At 44.9% G+C, this 12,422-nt stretch overlaps 1 protein-coding gene across 1 annotated transcript in view; it reads left to right on the plus strand.

Annotated features, from left to right (window-relative positions):
• The window catches only part of GALNT6 (UDP-N-acetyl-alpha-D-galactosamine:polypeptide N-acetylgalactosaminyltransferase 6 (GalNAc-T6)), a 29,522-nt gene extending 17,750 nt beyond the window's left edge, over positions 1 to 11,772 (plus strand). The window contains exons 5-10 of the mRNA XM_006900215.1: positions 5,464 to 5,581; positions 7,025 to 7,225; positions 7,762 to 7,893; positions 8,790 to 8,891; positions 10,615 to 10,767; positions 11,562 to 11,772. Coding sequence (XP_006900277.1) covers positions 5,464 to 5,581; positions 7,025 to 7,225; positions 7,762 to 7,893; positions 8,790 to 8,891; positions 10,615 to 10,767; positions 11,562 to 11,675 — 820 coding nt within the window. The 3' untranslated portion in view covers positions 11,676 to 11,772. The remainder of the gene's footprint in view (positions 1 to 5,463; positions 5,582 to 7,024; positions 7,226 to 7,761; positions 7,894 to 8,789; positions 8,892 to 10,614; positions 10,768 to 11,561) is intronic.
• Positions 11,773 to 12,422: the final 650 nt, after the last annotated feature.

Consider the following 12,422-nt stretch of genomic DNA (forward strand, 5'->3'; position numbering starts at 1 on the left):
AGAGACAGTTAATCACACAGGAGGAGACTGACCATCTTTCTCCTGAGGAGCAGCTGGTGAATTCTAACTGTGTACCTGTGTGTTGCCAGTGCAACTCATTATCATTAATTAGGCCACCAGAATTCCCTATATGGAGGCACAAAACCAGTAACAGAATGTCAGCCTGAGTGTGAGGATTCACTGGCTGACATTTATAACAGAAGGTGGCTGTGTATAGTCAACGTCAAGGTGACGAGAGGAGCCTCAGGGTCATCTGGCGCAGGCTTGGGTGGTCACCCACATAAGTGGGTCTGATAAGCCCTGGTTGAGCCTTGCTAGGTGCAAGGCCCTTGGAGCTGTGGTTGCATGATGTATGATGTACTGTGCAGGGATGGTGGTTTGAATGCACCAGCTGCTCTGCAGGAAGATGGGTAATCTCCTCTCGTAAAGATTACCAGCATCAGAAACATGATGGAGGGTCCCTACAAATCAAAACTTACTCAAGGCAGTTTTCGTGTGGGTTTCATGTGTGAGGCACTTCAACCTGCTTTGGGCCTACAGAGGAGTCAGTGTCTTCCTGCTTAGTTGGAACTACCCACTGAGAGCAGCAAAGCCCTTAGCCAAGCAAATCCAGGCCTATGCTGGGCCTCTCTCATTCCTTTCTGTTACCTCTTCTGCTACTGGGTAATCTTACTGTTGAATACTGAGCTCCTCTTACTAGGAACACATCATCTAAATTAAAGCAATGAGTTGTTGCTTTTTTTTTTTATCTGGAGTCTATACCCTGCCCCTTCCCTTTGTCTAAAACATAAACTTTTATAACTTTCTAAACACTCCCTTTAATCCAAATTGAGTTTGTTCTCACCTCATCCTATTCTCCAGAATACCATTTTTCAATTTCCCCTCTTCAACACAGCTGACAGACAGGGTCCTTCTCATATAGGGAGCTCTAAAGACCACCCTAAGAAGCCCTGGTGGCATGGCTGGTTAAACATTGGGGTGCTAATCAAATAGGTGGTTAAAGGTTTTAATCCACCAGCTACTCCACTAGAAAAAAAGTAAGTGGTTTTACCAGGAAACATGTGATGTCTGTGCTGCTGGGCCCTGGAGTGGGGGAGGGTGGGGGGGGGTGGAGGTGTTCCTAAGTGTGAGAACTGTGTCTACATGGTTCAAAGACTTACAGTCTTGGAAACCCTAAGAAACAGTTCTACCCTATCTTTCACATTTTCTATGGGTCAGAACAGACTTGACAGCAGAGGGTTTGATGATTATTTTTTTTTAATGTGTGTACCGTCAAATTGGATCTGACTGGTACAGGAGGTGATTGTTCCTCCTTCAGCAGAGCATTTGGTGGATCTGAACTGTGCACCTCTGGGATTGCAGTGCAGTTTCCTGCCACTAGGCCACAGAGCTCACCAGAGGGTTTGATTTTTATAGGTTGCTGTCTTAGTTATCTTTTGCTAAAAATACCACAAGTAGATGACTTTAACAAACAGAAATATATTCTTTTACAATTTAGGTGGCTGGAAGTTTGGCTCTAGGGGACAGCTTTCTTTCTGCCAGTTTTAGATGTCTCTGTTTCCTTTAGCTCCCGTAAGGATGGCATTCTTCAGAGGTCTCCATGTGTCTCAGCCTTTCTGAGTGTCAAGGATCTTCCTAGCACAGGGACCAGGGTCCAAAATGATGCTCTCCACTCCTGATGATTTCTTCTGGGTGTTAACTGAAGTTCCCCCTTAACTTGATTCCCTCCCCTTTTATCTCTTGTGAGATAAAAGGTATTACAGGGCTCACCTTAGGGAAACAACCGGGCTATGATGGGATTAAGGGTACTCCACCCCTAATCCTTTTGTAAGTATTTAGTTTATCAGATCATGGAGGATCATTACATAGTTTCCACATTATATCATACCATACATGATTTTTTTTGGACAACACAATTTAAAGCATGAGTGTTGTGTGGTACAGCTGACTCATAGATGACCCTCCAGTAGGTTTTCAAAGGCAGTAAATTTGCACAGGCAGAGACTGCCCATCGTTCTCCTGTGGAACATGAAACATGGAGTTTCAAACCAGGTGCCTTTGAGTTGGCAGTGCAATTCCTTACCACTAGGCCACCAGAGATTGTTTGTATTGTTAAGTGCTGTCAAGTTGACTATGACTCATAGTTACCCTATGAACAGATCTGAACCCTGTCTGATCCTGTGCCTTTCGTATCATCTCTGACATACTTGAGCCCATTACTGTAGTCACTGTGTCAGTATATCTCCCTGAGGGTCTTCCTTTCACTGACCCTCCACCTTTCCAAGCATGATGTCCCTTTCCAAGGAATAGCATCTACTAACAAAATGTCCAAAGTATGTGAGGCAAGACTGGTGAAGCTTCACATCTAAGCTTCACCAACCTTACCTCAAAGGAGCATTCTGGCTGCACTTTCTCCAAGCCGTATCTATTCATTCTTTTAGCTGTCCATGGGATAGTCTATATTCTCCTCCAATACCACAACTCAAAGGCATCAATTCTTCTCTGTCATCCTTATTCAGCTCTCAAATGCATAGCAGGTGATTGAAAAGAGCATGAATCGGGTGCTTCTTTGTCTTTAAACTCTTATAACTGCTCTACATGACTTTGGAGAGGTCCCTGACAGCAGACTTTCCCAATGCAATCCATCTCCTGACTGCTGGTGCAAAAAAAAAAAAAAAAATCATTCATTAAATCTTTTCTCCATCTATGTTGCTTATTGGTCCAGTGGTGAGGATTTTTGTTTTCTTAATGTGGCTATACAATCCATTTCATAGATTGTAGTCCTCAATTTTCTGCAAAAAGTGCTTCAGGTCCTCCTCACTTTGAGCAAGTAAGGCCGTGTCATCTGCCTAACACAGACTGTTGATGAGTCTTCCTCTGACCTTGATGGCACATTTTTCTTCATAAAGTTCAGCATCTTAAATTATTTGTTCAGCATACCTTTTCAATCTGTACGCAGAACAGATCATGTGGGAGGCTGGGCTCTCTGAGGAGAAATGTGGAGATTGGCAGAAGATCTATCAACAATCTGCGTTATGCAGATGACACAACCCTGCTTGCTGAAACTGAGGAGGACTTGAAGCACTTGCTGCAGAGGGTCAAGGACTGTAGCCTGCAATATGGATTGAGACTCAATGTCTAGAAGACAAAGATTCTCACCACTGGACCAATTGGCAGCATCAGGATGAATGGTGAGGAGATTAAGGTTGTTCACAGCTTTAGTCTGCTTGGCTCCACAATCAACACTCTTGGCACCAGCAGCCAGGAAATTAAAAGGCGTATTGCGATGGGAAAGTCTGCTGTTAGGGACCACTCTAAAGTACTGAAGAGCAACGGTGTGTCTCTGGAGACTAAGGTGCGTCTGGTACAGGCCATGGTCTTTGCAAAAAACTTGTTATGCACCAGAAAGCTGGACAATGACCAGGGAGGATAGAAGGAGAATTGATGCCTTTGATTTGGTGTTGGAGAAGAGTGTTGAGGGTACCATGGACTGCTAAGAAAACAAACAGATTAATCCTGGAGAGGGTTAAACCAGGCGGCTCCTTGGAGGCAAGGATTCTGAGGCTCCGTCTGACATACTGTGGTCATGTTGTAAGGAGAGACCGGTCCTTGGAGAAGGACATCATGCTTGGGAGGGTGGAGGGCAGGCACAGGGGGGGGAAGGCCCTCTGGGAGGTGGACTGATTCAGTGACTGGGGCAATCAGGATGAGTATTTTAGAGACAATGAGATTGGCACAGGACAGAGCAGAGTTTAGAGCTGTTGTACATAGGGTCGCTATGAGTCGCGACTTGACGGCACATAACAACAACAACATACAAATTGAATTGTATGGAGAAAGGATACAGCCCTGATGCACACCTTGCTTGATTTTAAACCATGCAATGTTCCCTTGCTCTGTTCAGATGACAGCTTCTTGGTCTAGGTATAGGTTTCATGTAAACACAACTAAGTGTTTGGAGATTCTCATTCTTCTCAATGTTAGCCACAGCTTTATGAGCTACATGGTCAAATGTTTTTTGCATCATCAATAAGACATATTAGAATAGATATTATTCTGCTGTTCTATGCTTTCAGCCAAGATCTATCTGATGCCAGCAATTATATCCCTCAAGGATGCCAATACAATAGTAGCCTTATATTACAGTTGGCTTAATGGCAACAAATTTGGGTTTGAGTTGTGAGGACCTTACCGAAAGAACAAACAAATATGGCCTGGAGAAGATGCAGCCAGAGTGCTCCTTAAAGGAAAGGACAGTGAAGCTTTGTCTCACATACTTTGGGCATATTGCTAGAAGGGGCTATTCATGCTAGAGGGACATCATGCTTGGGAAGGTGGAGGGGCAGTAAAAGAGTAGAAGACCCTCAAGAAGATGGATTGACACAGTGACTGTAGCAATAGGCTCAAGAGTGTCACAGATCATAAGGATGTCACAAGATAGAATAGAGGTCAGATGTGTTGTTTATAGGGCCACTGTGAGTCCTACTCAACTCAACAGCATGTAATAACAACAGAGTAGTGCCCTGATTTGTGCTGGACAACTTACTAAAGAGCCTGCAGTTCAAGATCACCCAGTATTGCTCTACAAGGCGTGGCAGTGTTCTATAAAATGTACAGCAAGAAAATGACATAGAGCAGTTCTACTCTGTGACACACAGGGTCACCATGAGTCAAAATCAATGACAAGAGGTTGGCTGGTTGTTGATTTTTTTTTCTTCTTCTTCAATAATCTCAGAAGGGTTAAGTGACCTAAAATAATATAGAGCCAGCCCAGTTGATCATTTTTGTTCATTCATTATTTCAATCTATACATTTCCAGAATCAATTTCAAACAACTTCTGGTAATTGAGTATCTACTATGTTCTAGGTACTTGACTGCCAAAAAGCAAACTATGTTAGCTTTCTTGTATGTGACAAGACTAAGCAAAGAATGAGCTCTGTGTCCTTCTGTGCCCTGAATGTCCAGTGTATAGCATAAGTTCCAGAAGCTGGTGTTTAATACATTGTTGGTTGAATCAATCAGTGCCTGGAAGACAGAATGATTACATTTATTCTTGGCCTTTAGGAGGGCACAAATTAAAAAACTCAAACCCACTGCTGTCAAGTTGATTCTAACTCATAGAGATTTTCCATCAAGTTTCTAAAGTTGTAAATCTTTACAGGAGGAGACTGCACATCTTTCTCCTGCAGAGCAGTGGTCATATTAAAACTGCTGATCTCTTCACTAACAGTGTAATAAATAATGCCACCAGAGCTCTCTTAGGAGAAGAGGATGTAGTAAATGCTCAGGAAATGTTGCAAAATGAAGGCCTTAGAGGGAGAGGAAGTGTACATCTGCAGCGAGAGGGCAAGTGGGCGTCGAAGGGGAGGAGGTATTAGAGGTGATTCCACAAATGGCTAATCCATGCCAAACTCCTGATGCTCTTCACCCTAGAATATGCACATACTTCTTTGTTTCTCTAGATCCCCGACGTTTGCTGGTGGCCTCTTCTCCATCTCCAAGAACTACTTTGATCACATCGGTACCTATGATAATCAGATGGAGATCTGGGGAGGGGAGAACGTGGAAATGTCCTTCCGGGTGAGAGTGAAAAAGGCTTCTGTGGGGAGGGTGGTAAATCACAATGTCCCAGGGTACACCTGAGAGCTCTTCTCTGGAAGAGCAATAGCCTCAGGGATGTCACAAAATGGAACAGAACATAAAGGGATGCTTGATTCTCATCAAAGTTCTACCTTTCCCCTGAACCTCTTCCTGTCCAAGGCAGAAAGTCTGAGAGAATCAGATTGGACAAATTATGGGGCAGCACCTCTCAGGAGAAAGGGGCCATAAGGGACATCTTGGAATAAGTGACATCTTTCATGATGTCTGTGGGTAAAGGATGAAGATGCAAACTGCTCAGAATCCAATCACCATCCTTTTTCTGGGGGCTAAAAAAGCTCCCCTGCCTAGGTCATAGAACTTACACTCTGGAGGCCCTGCAGTTGCCCTGTGCTCAACAAGTGCTGCAGGACAAGATGGTGGACCAAGTGCTAGTGGATCTCAGAACTCTGAGGAATTCCAAGAAATGGGCTGATCAGGATCAAGACAGGAAAATTTCCTTGCCATAAAATCTGCACAAGTTGCTGTGCCTGTAGAGAGGTAACAAACAAGTAAATGAGCTCATTTATGAAGTCACCTCTCATGGTGCCTGGCACATGTTAAACCTGTAATTGGTAACTGCTGATACTCTATTACAATGTGTTTATGTTGTTGTTATACTAGAAATTAATAACAGCACAATTCCCAGGCTTGCAACAACCCAGTTACCGTAACTTCCAGGGCTCTGGTTTTAGCCTCTCCAATAAGCGCCTGTCCTCTAGCCAACCTTGCTCCTGAAGCATTAGTGGGCTAAAGGCCCAGGGGACTACACAGGCCACCTGGCAGTTGGCAACATCACCATCAATGTATTGATGCTCTGCTTTGGTTGACAAGTTTATCTTGACTTGAGGAGCTGTAATTTCCAGTAATGATTAGATGAGCTGATAAAAATCACATTTTCAGGGTAAAAAGCCAAGGGACCAAAGTTCACAGTAAGTATACTGGCACACTGTTAACCAATTGTCTTTTCTCTAGGGAGTGCCCTGGTAATCCTCCCACTCTAATCCCACAACAGACAAAAGAACACAGCCATCAAGTCTATTCTGGCGCATACCAACCCTTTAGAACTGCCCCATAATGTTTCCAAGGCCAAGATCTTCATGCACACAGACTGCCTCATCTTTTCCCACCTTCTAGTTAGCAGACCAATGCTTAATGCATCACACTACCAAGACTCCTTTTCATAACCTTCAGGATCCTGCAAATCTCTATTTGCCTAAGTCTGATTGGGCTAACATCCAAGATCATAAGGCTGTGTAGACATGACCTGGCAAAAGACCTACCTTGACCCCTAGTACCTTGAGGACCTTGAGACACAGAACAGAGCTGTGTGAAGAGAGGTTTTTCGGATAAGCCCTGAAGTTCCTGCCGTTTCTTCTGTGGTAGGTGTGGCAGTGTGGGGGCCAGTTGGAGATCATCCCATGCTCTGTGGTAGGCCATGTGTTCCGAACCAAGAGCCCTCACACCTTCCCCAAAGGCATCAATGTCATTGCTCGCAACCAAGTACGCCTGGCTGAAGTCTGGATGGATGGCTACAAGGAGATTTTCTACAGGAGAAACATGCAGGCAGCAAAGATGGCTCAAGAGGTAAGAGTAGTGGTACTCAGGAGGTGTTTTAATCAACAGAAATGCAGAATCCCAGACGCTGGTTAAGGTCTCATGAAAAAGGACACCCCATCTCTGCCATCCAAGCTGGTCTCTCCTTCACCTCTCTCAGACCTGTGAGGGAGAGTCCCAGGCACAGAGATTTTGAAAGATGAATGAGAAGAGGAACATTTTTTGTCCCCCCTCCCTGAGGGTGCCACATCCTTTAGGAGGAAAGGGGAGGAAGAGCCTCTTGCAGAAGGAACTGCTCTGAGAGGTCTGGAATTGAGGACATGGAGAAAAGTAGTAGACAGTCACCAGAGATGAAGGGGAGGCTATAAATGAAGAGAGGTCAAGGCAGGGGGTTTGTTCCTGAGTATGAGTTTAAGACAATAGCCCCACCAAGTCCTGAGCAGGAATGAACCTGAGGCACACTTGGGGGAAGGTGCCCCAGGAATTCCATGCTGTCTGGACTGTTGCAAACAGATGGAAAGGTCACAAGAGTGGCACTGACTTTTAGGGGCTGGTTTGTTTGACAGAAATCCTTTGGTGACATTTCGGAAAGACTAAAAATAAAGGAACAACTACACTGTCACAATTTCTCCTGGTATCTGCACAATGTCTATCCAGAGATGTTTGTCCCTGACCTGAAACCCACCTTTCATGGAGCCGTAAGTCTTGAAAGCAATCTGCTTATCTACCATCATATCATCCCTTAGAGAAATTCAGAACCACTTAGCCACAGACAGATGGCAAATGAGAATTTATTTTTTTCCCTACATGTCCCCTTTATCAGGAGCTATTGTTGCTTGTGGTAGGGCTACCAACCCAAAGGTACCTGGTTCAAATCCACCAGCTGCTCCAAGGGAGAAGGATGGACAATACCCTTCCATGCGAATTACTGCCTCTAAAACCCACTGGAGGGTAAACTTCGAGTCATTTCTGACTCTGCAGTACCAAACAACAGTTAACACCCCCTTAATCTAGGAAAAGGGCTGAGTGGCTACTTTGGGGTTTCCACAATTAGCTAAAAACCTTGACAAAAGGAAAACTACCCAGAAGCCAGATCATCAGATGTTAGAGAGCTGGATAGACTAGATAAAGTCATCTTGCTGGGCTCTGCCCCCAGTTTCTGGTCTGAAATTTTGCATCTCTAGTAAGTTCTCAAGAAGCTCTGGTGGCCTAGTGGGTAAGGATTTGCACTGCCAGCCCAAAGGCAGACAGCTCAAATTCACTAGCTGGTTTTTTTTGGGGAAAAGATGGGCAGTCTCTTTCCGTAAGACTTAGAGCCCCTGAAAACCAGCTAGAGAGTCAGCTATGAGTCAGTTCTGACTTGATGATGAAGAGGGAGCAAGTTCCCAGGTGAATCACTCTTAAGGGAACTCTCATGTGCTGAGGGCTTCTTGAGACCTGGAGGATGTCTCGTACTGCCCTAGCCCAGCATTTGGGGCTCTGGGTCTCACTTTACTATTAATTCCAGGCATCTGGATTGATGAGCAGAGGGGAAACACCTCAAATTAGGAAACTCCTGATTGATTGTCTTCTCTGCCTGGCACTCTGTTTGCAGATCAAGAACCTTGGGATCAGTCAATGCCTGGATGTGGGAGAGAACAACTCTGGCGGAAAGCCTCTCATCATGTACGCCTGCCATGGCCTCGGCGGTAACCAGGTGTGCAGCAGAGCCCCACGAAAGCACATCTTCAAAAAGCCTGCCTCTGGGGCATTCTCTCTCCTCATAGACCCCCTTTATACCCTAAACTGTCTTTTCCTGAGACTTAGAGTGGGGAAGATCCAGAGAAAGAGGAAGAAATAACAGCCCTGCCCTCAAGATGCTCCTGAGGGTCTGAGGGAGAATATTTGATATAGATGAGATCTGGATTAGGAACATCCAGAGAGAGCCCTGGCTAGAGGGCCTGCAATTGGAGAGGCTTCCTGGGTGATGTGAGCTGCAAAGTGATGCCAGACACGGAGTGTGGACATTTTTGAAAGCTTTCACTCCCCTACACTCAAATTTAATCTTCAGTGTCCCCCAACTGCCAGAAGTTGCCCCTCCAACTTTATCTTCCCTGCAGTGTCCCCAAATGTCAACCACTTACTGAAATCTCTGATGGCCTAGTGGGTAAGAAATTTTGCTACCGACTCAAATGCACCACCAGGTGTGAAAAAGATGAGCAGTCTGCTCCTGTGTAATTTAAACCTCTGAAAAACCTGCTCCAGGGTCAGCTCTGAGTCAGTTCTGACTCCATGATACTCCCAGGTACCTAGCATCTTGATAATTTACCCTAAGCACTACAATGCTCCATGCTTTTCCTGAATGATACCTACTAACCTCCCTGTCCCGAGTTCTTCAATCTACTCTGAATGAAACAGAGCTGAAACAAAGAAAGGAGACAATGAACAGGTGGCATGAAGATGAAGTCATTCTAAACCAGTTTTCTGTAAGACTGGGCTGAAAGATTGTAGGTGGTAAATTTATTAACTTTTTAAATTTTAATAGTAATCTATTATCAAAAGAAGAAACCCAAGGCATTGGTGCTTGAGTAGTTGAATTCTTACCGTCTGTGCAGGAGCCCTGGGTTCAGCTCCCAGGCCGTGCACCTGATGGGCAGTCACCATCCGTCAGTGGAGGCCTCTGTGTGGCTATGACGATGAGCAGGTTCAGTGGCGCTTCCAGGCTAAGGCAGAAGAAGGACTGAAAATCAGTAAGCGGCAAGCCCGAGAATTGAAGCCCAAATATTTCTGACTGGAAAGCATGAGCTCTTCCTCAGGACAGACAATGTAACTTCAAAAATGAAAGTCCTGCGCACCGCAACAGTCTGATTCTGATCATGGAGACAGTGCAGGACCAGGCAGCTAGCTTCTTACGACATTGTATGTGAGGTGGTCATGAGTTTGGGACTGACTCAGCAACAGTAGCTTCAAGCAAAAACGGCTCGTCTGCTACATACATGGTGTCACAGATATTACTTAGAATGAGGGAGCTCTAGTGGCTAAGTGGTAAGGAACCAATGCAAAGGTATGTGGTTCAAATCTACTAGCTGCTCTGTGGGAGAAATATGAACATTCTCCTCCTATGTGATTTATTGACCTCCAGCAGGGGTTGGTTCTGACTCAATGATACACAGCAGCAATAACAAAAATTTAGAATGTGGCTAAGTAAAAATTTTAATTACAAGGAAAAAATAAAATGTTATTCTTCCTGTGTAACCCAACCCTGGTAAAAATCCTGAAGGTAGCACAATGTAATCACCAAGGTCAAGGCAAGTCTTAGCCTGCTCACTTTCCTCTGGGTCTGGCTAGGCCGCAGTTGGCATCTTAAAGTTGGTGGTATTAGAAGGCCATGGGCAAATTCTCTGCCTCGCTCTCAGGACTTCTCTTATCTTGCCTTCCAGTATTTTGAGTACACAACTCAGAGGGACCTTCGCCACAACATTGCAAAGCAGCTGTGTCTACATGCCAGTGCTGGCACTCTGGGCCTTAGGAAGTGTCACTTCACTAACAAAAATAGCCAGGTCCCCAAGGACGAGGAATGGGAACTAACCCAGGTGAGTGTGCCAACCAGAAAGTTTGACATCAAGCTGACACCCCTATTACTCCTGTGCTTATGTACACCATCATTTGCCTGAGCCACCAAGGGGTGGGTCAGGGAATATAGAAAACTTAAGAGGTCAAGGCTTGGTCACAGGCAAGCTTCTCAGGGGATGGCTACTGGGGGTGACAGGAAAATGAGGTTAGGGATTACGGTCCATGGTCAGCTCTGCTATGGCCTGAGAGTTTTTAGGCTGAATCCAAGTCAATGAAGGTGAAGCTCATGGTTACTGCCTGAATGCCAGGTGCAGTATCTGATTTGGAAACATATACCACAGGGCCTTGAGATATATAATGTAACTTTCACAATACAAATCAGTCCCCCATGATCCTCCACACTCTATCCCACCCCAATCTCTAGTTCCTGGCTTAGGTAAAGAGGAGCTGAACCTTGAGGGTTTAAGGTAAGAAATAAATTATGATCAGAGACAGAAAATGGAGATGAACAGTGGTGGCTTCAGGTCTGAAGCCTCATCAGGGATAAGTGAGGAGAGTCTAAAAGCATTTTCCAGTTATTGTCATTAGTTGGATTTTGGTTGATTTGTCTTTATTTTTCAGTTATCCATCTTTCTGTGTTCTTCTGTGCCAGCAACATAGGCTAAAGTTGAGGGTGGGGAAATGGTGCAAAGATATCTAAGTGGCATGTGGAGGAGAGAACTTTGGAAACGTCTTTTAGGTTTCCTTTGCCTTTTATGTATTGCTCCTCCATCTTGTACAGCCCAAGTCAATCCTTTGCTATGCCTTCTTTTAGGATCGGCTCATCAGGAACTTAGGATCTGGTACCTGTCTGACATCCCAAGACAAGAAACCAGCCATGGTCCCCTGCAACCCCAGTGATCCCCACCAGAACTGGCTCTTCATTTAATCCACACGAGTGGAGCCTCCACAATCTCTCAGGAAACAGGACTGCTGATACCTGGAAACCGATCATCAGCACTTTCATAGGCCTTGACAATGGATTTCTAAACCCAATGAAAGTCAAGGCAGGACAGGGCTTTTCTCCTTGCAGAATCCATGGGCTGCAGCCATGAAAGCACAGATTGAAGGAAGGATTTGGTTTAGGACTTTTTTTCTCTGTCCTAGCATCAGAGACCTCCAAAGCAGAGAAGGTGGCTAAAGAAGCACCCAGGACAATAATACTGAATTCAAGAGAAGTACCTCTGTAGCTGTGTTCTCAATCCCTTGTCACCCAGTGCATCACAGAATATAGGCAAATAATATGTCTTAATAGAGAGAGTAGAGGTCCAAGACAGCCTCCCTTGCTATTACTCAAAGTGTGTAGTACTGTTTATGGTTTCCAGAAAGCATCTGGATCAGTATCCATTATCTTATTTCATCTGCACAAAAATCCTTAGAGAAAGACATACCAAGAATAATTCTGCCCATTTCACAGATAACAAAACTAAGGCAGAGAGCTATCAAGGTGCTGGCCCAAAATGCCCCAGCTAGTGGATGGGGGAGCCAGGATTGAGGCTTAATCCTCAACTTAGTTTGGGCTCCTTCTCCCAAATCACAAGAACACTAGATAACTAGCAGCCAACTGTCCTGGTCCCTCTTCCCACTCCACTTCTGATAATGTCTCATTGAGAGTGACCTCATTTGGGAATTCTGA

This window comes from Elephantulus edwardii, unplaced genomic scaffold, assembly GCF_000299155.1.
Source record: "Elephantulus edwardii isolate Elephantulus edwardi_28Jun2011 unplaced genomic scaffold, EleEdw1.0 scaffold00278, whole genome shotgun sequence".
Lineage (NCBI taxonomy): Eukaryota > Metazoa > Chordata > Mammalia > Macroscelidea > Macroscelididae > Elephantulus > Elephantulus edwardii.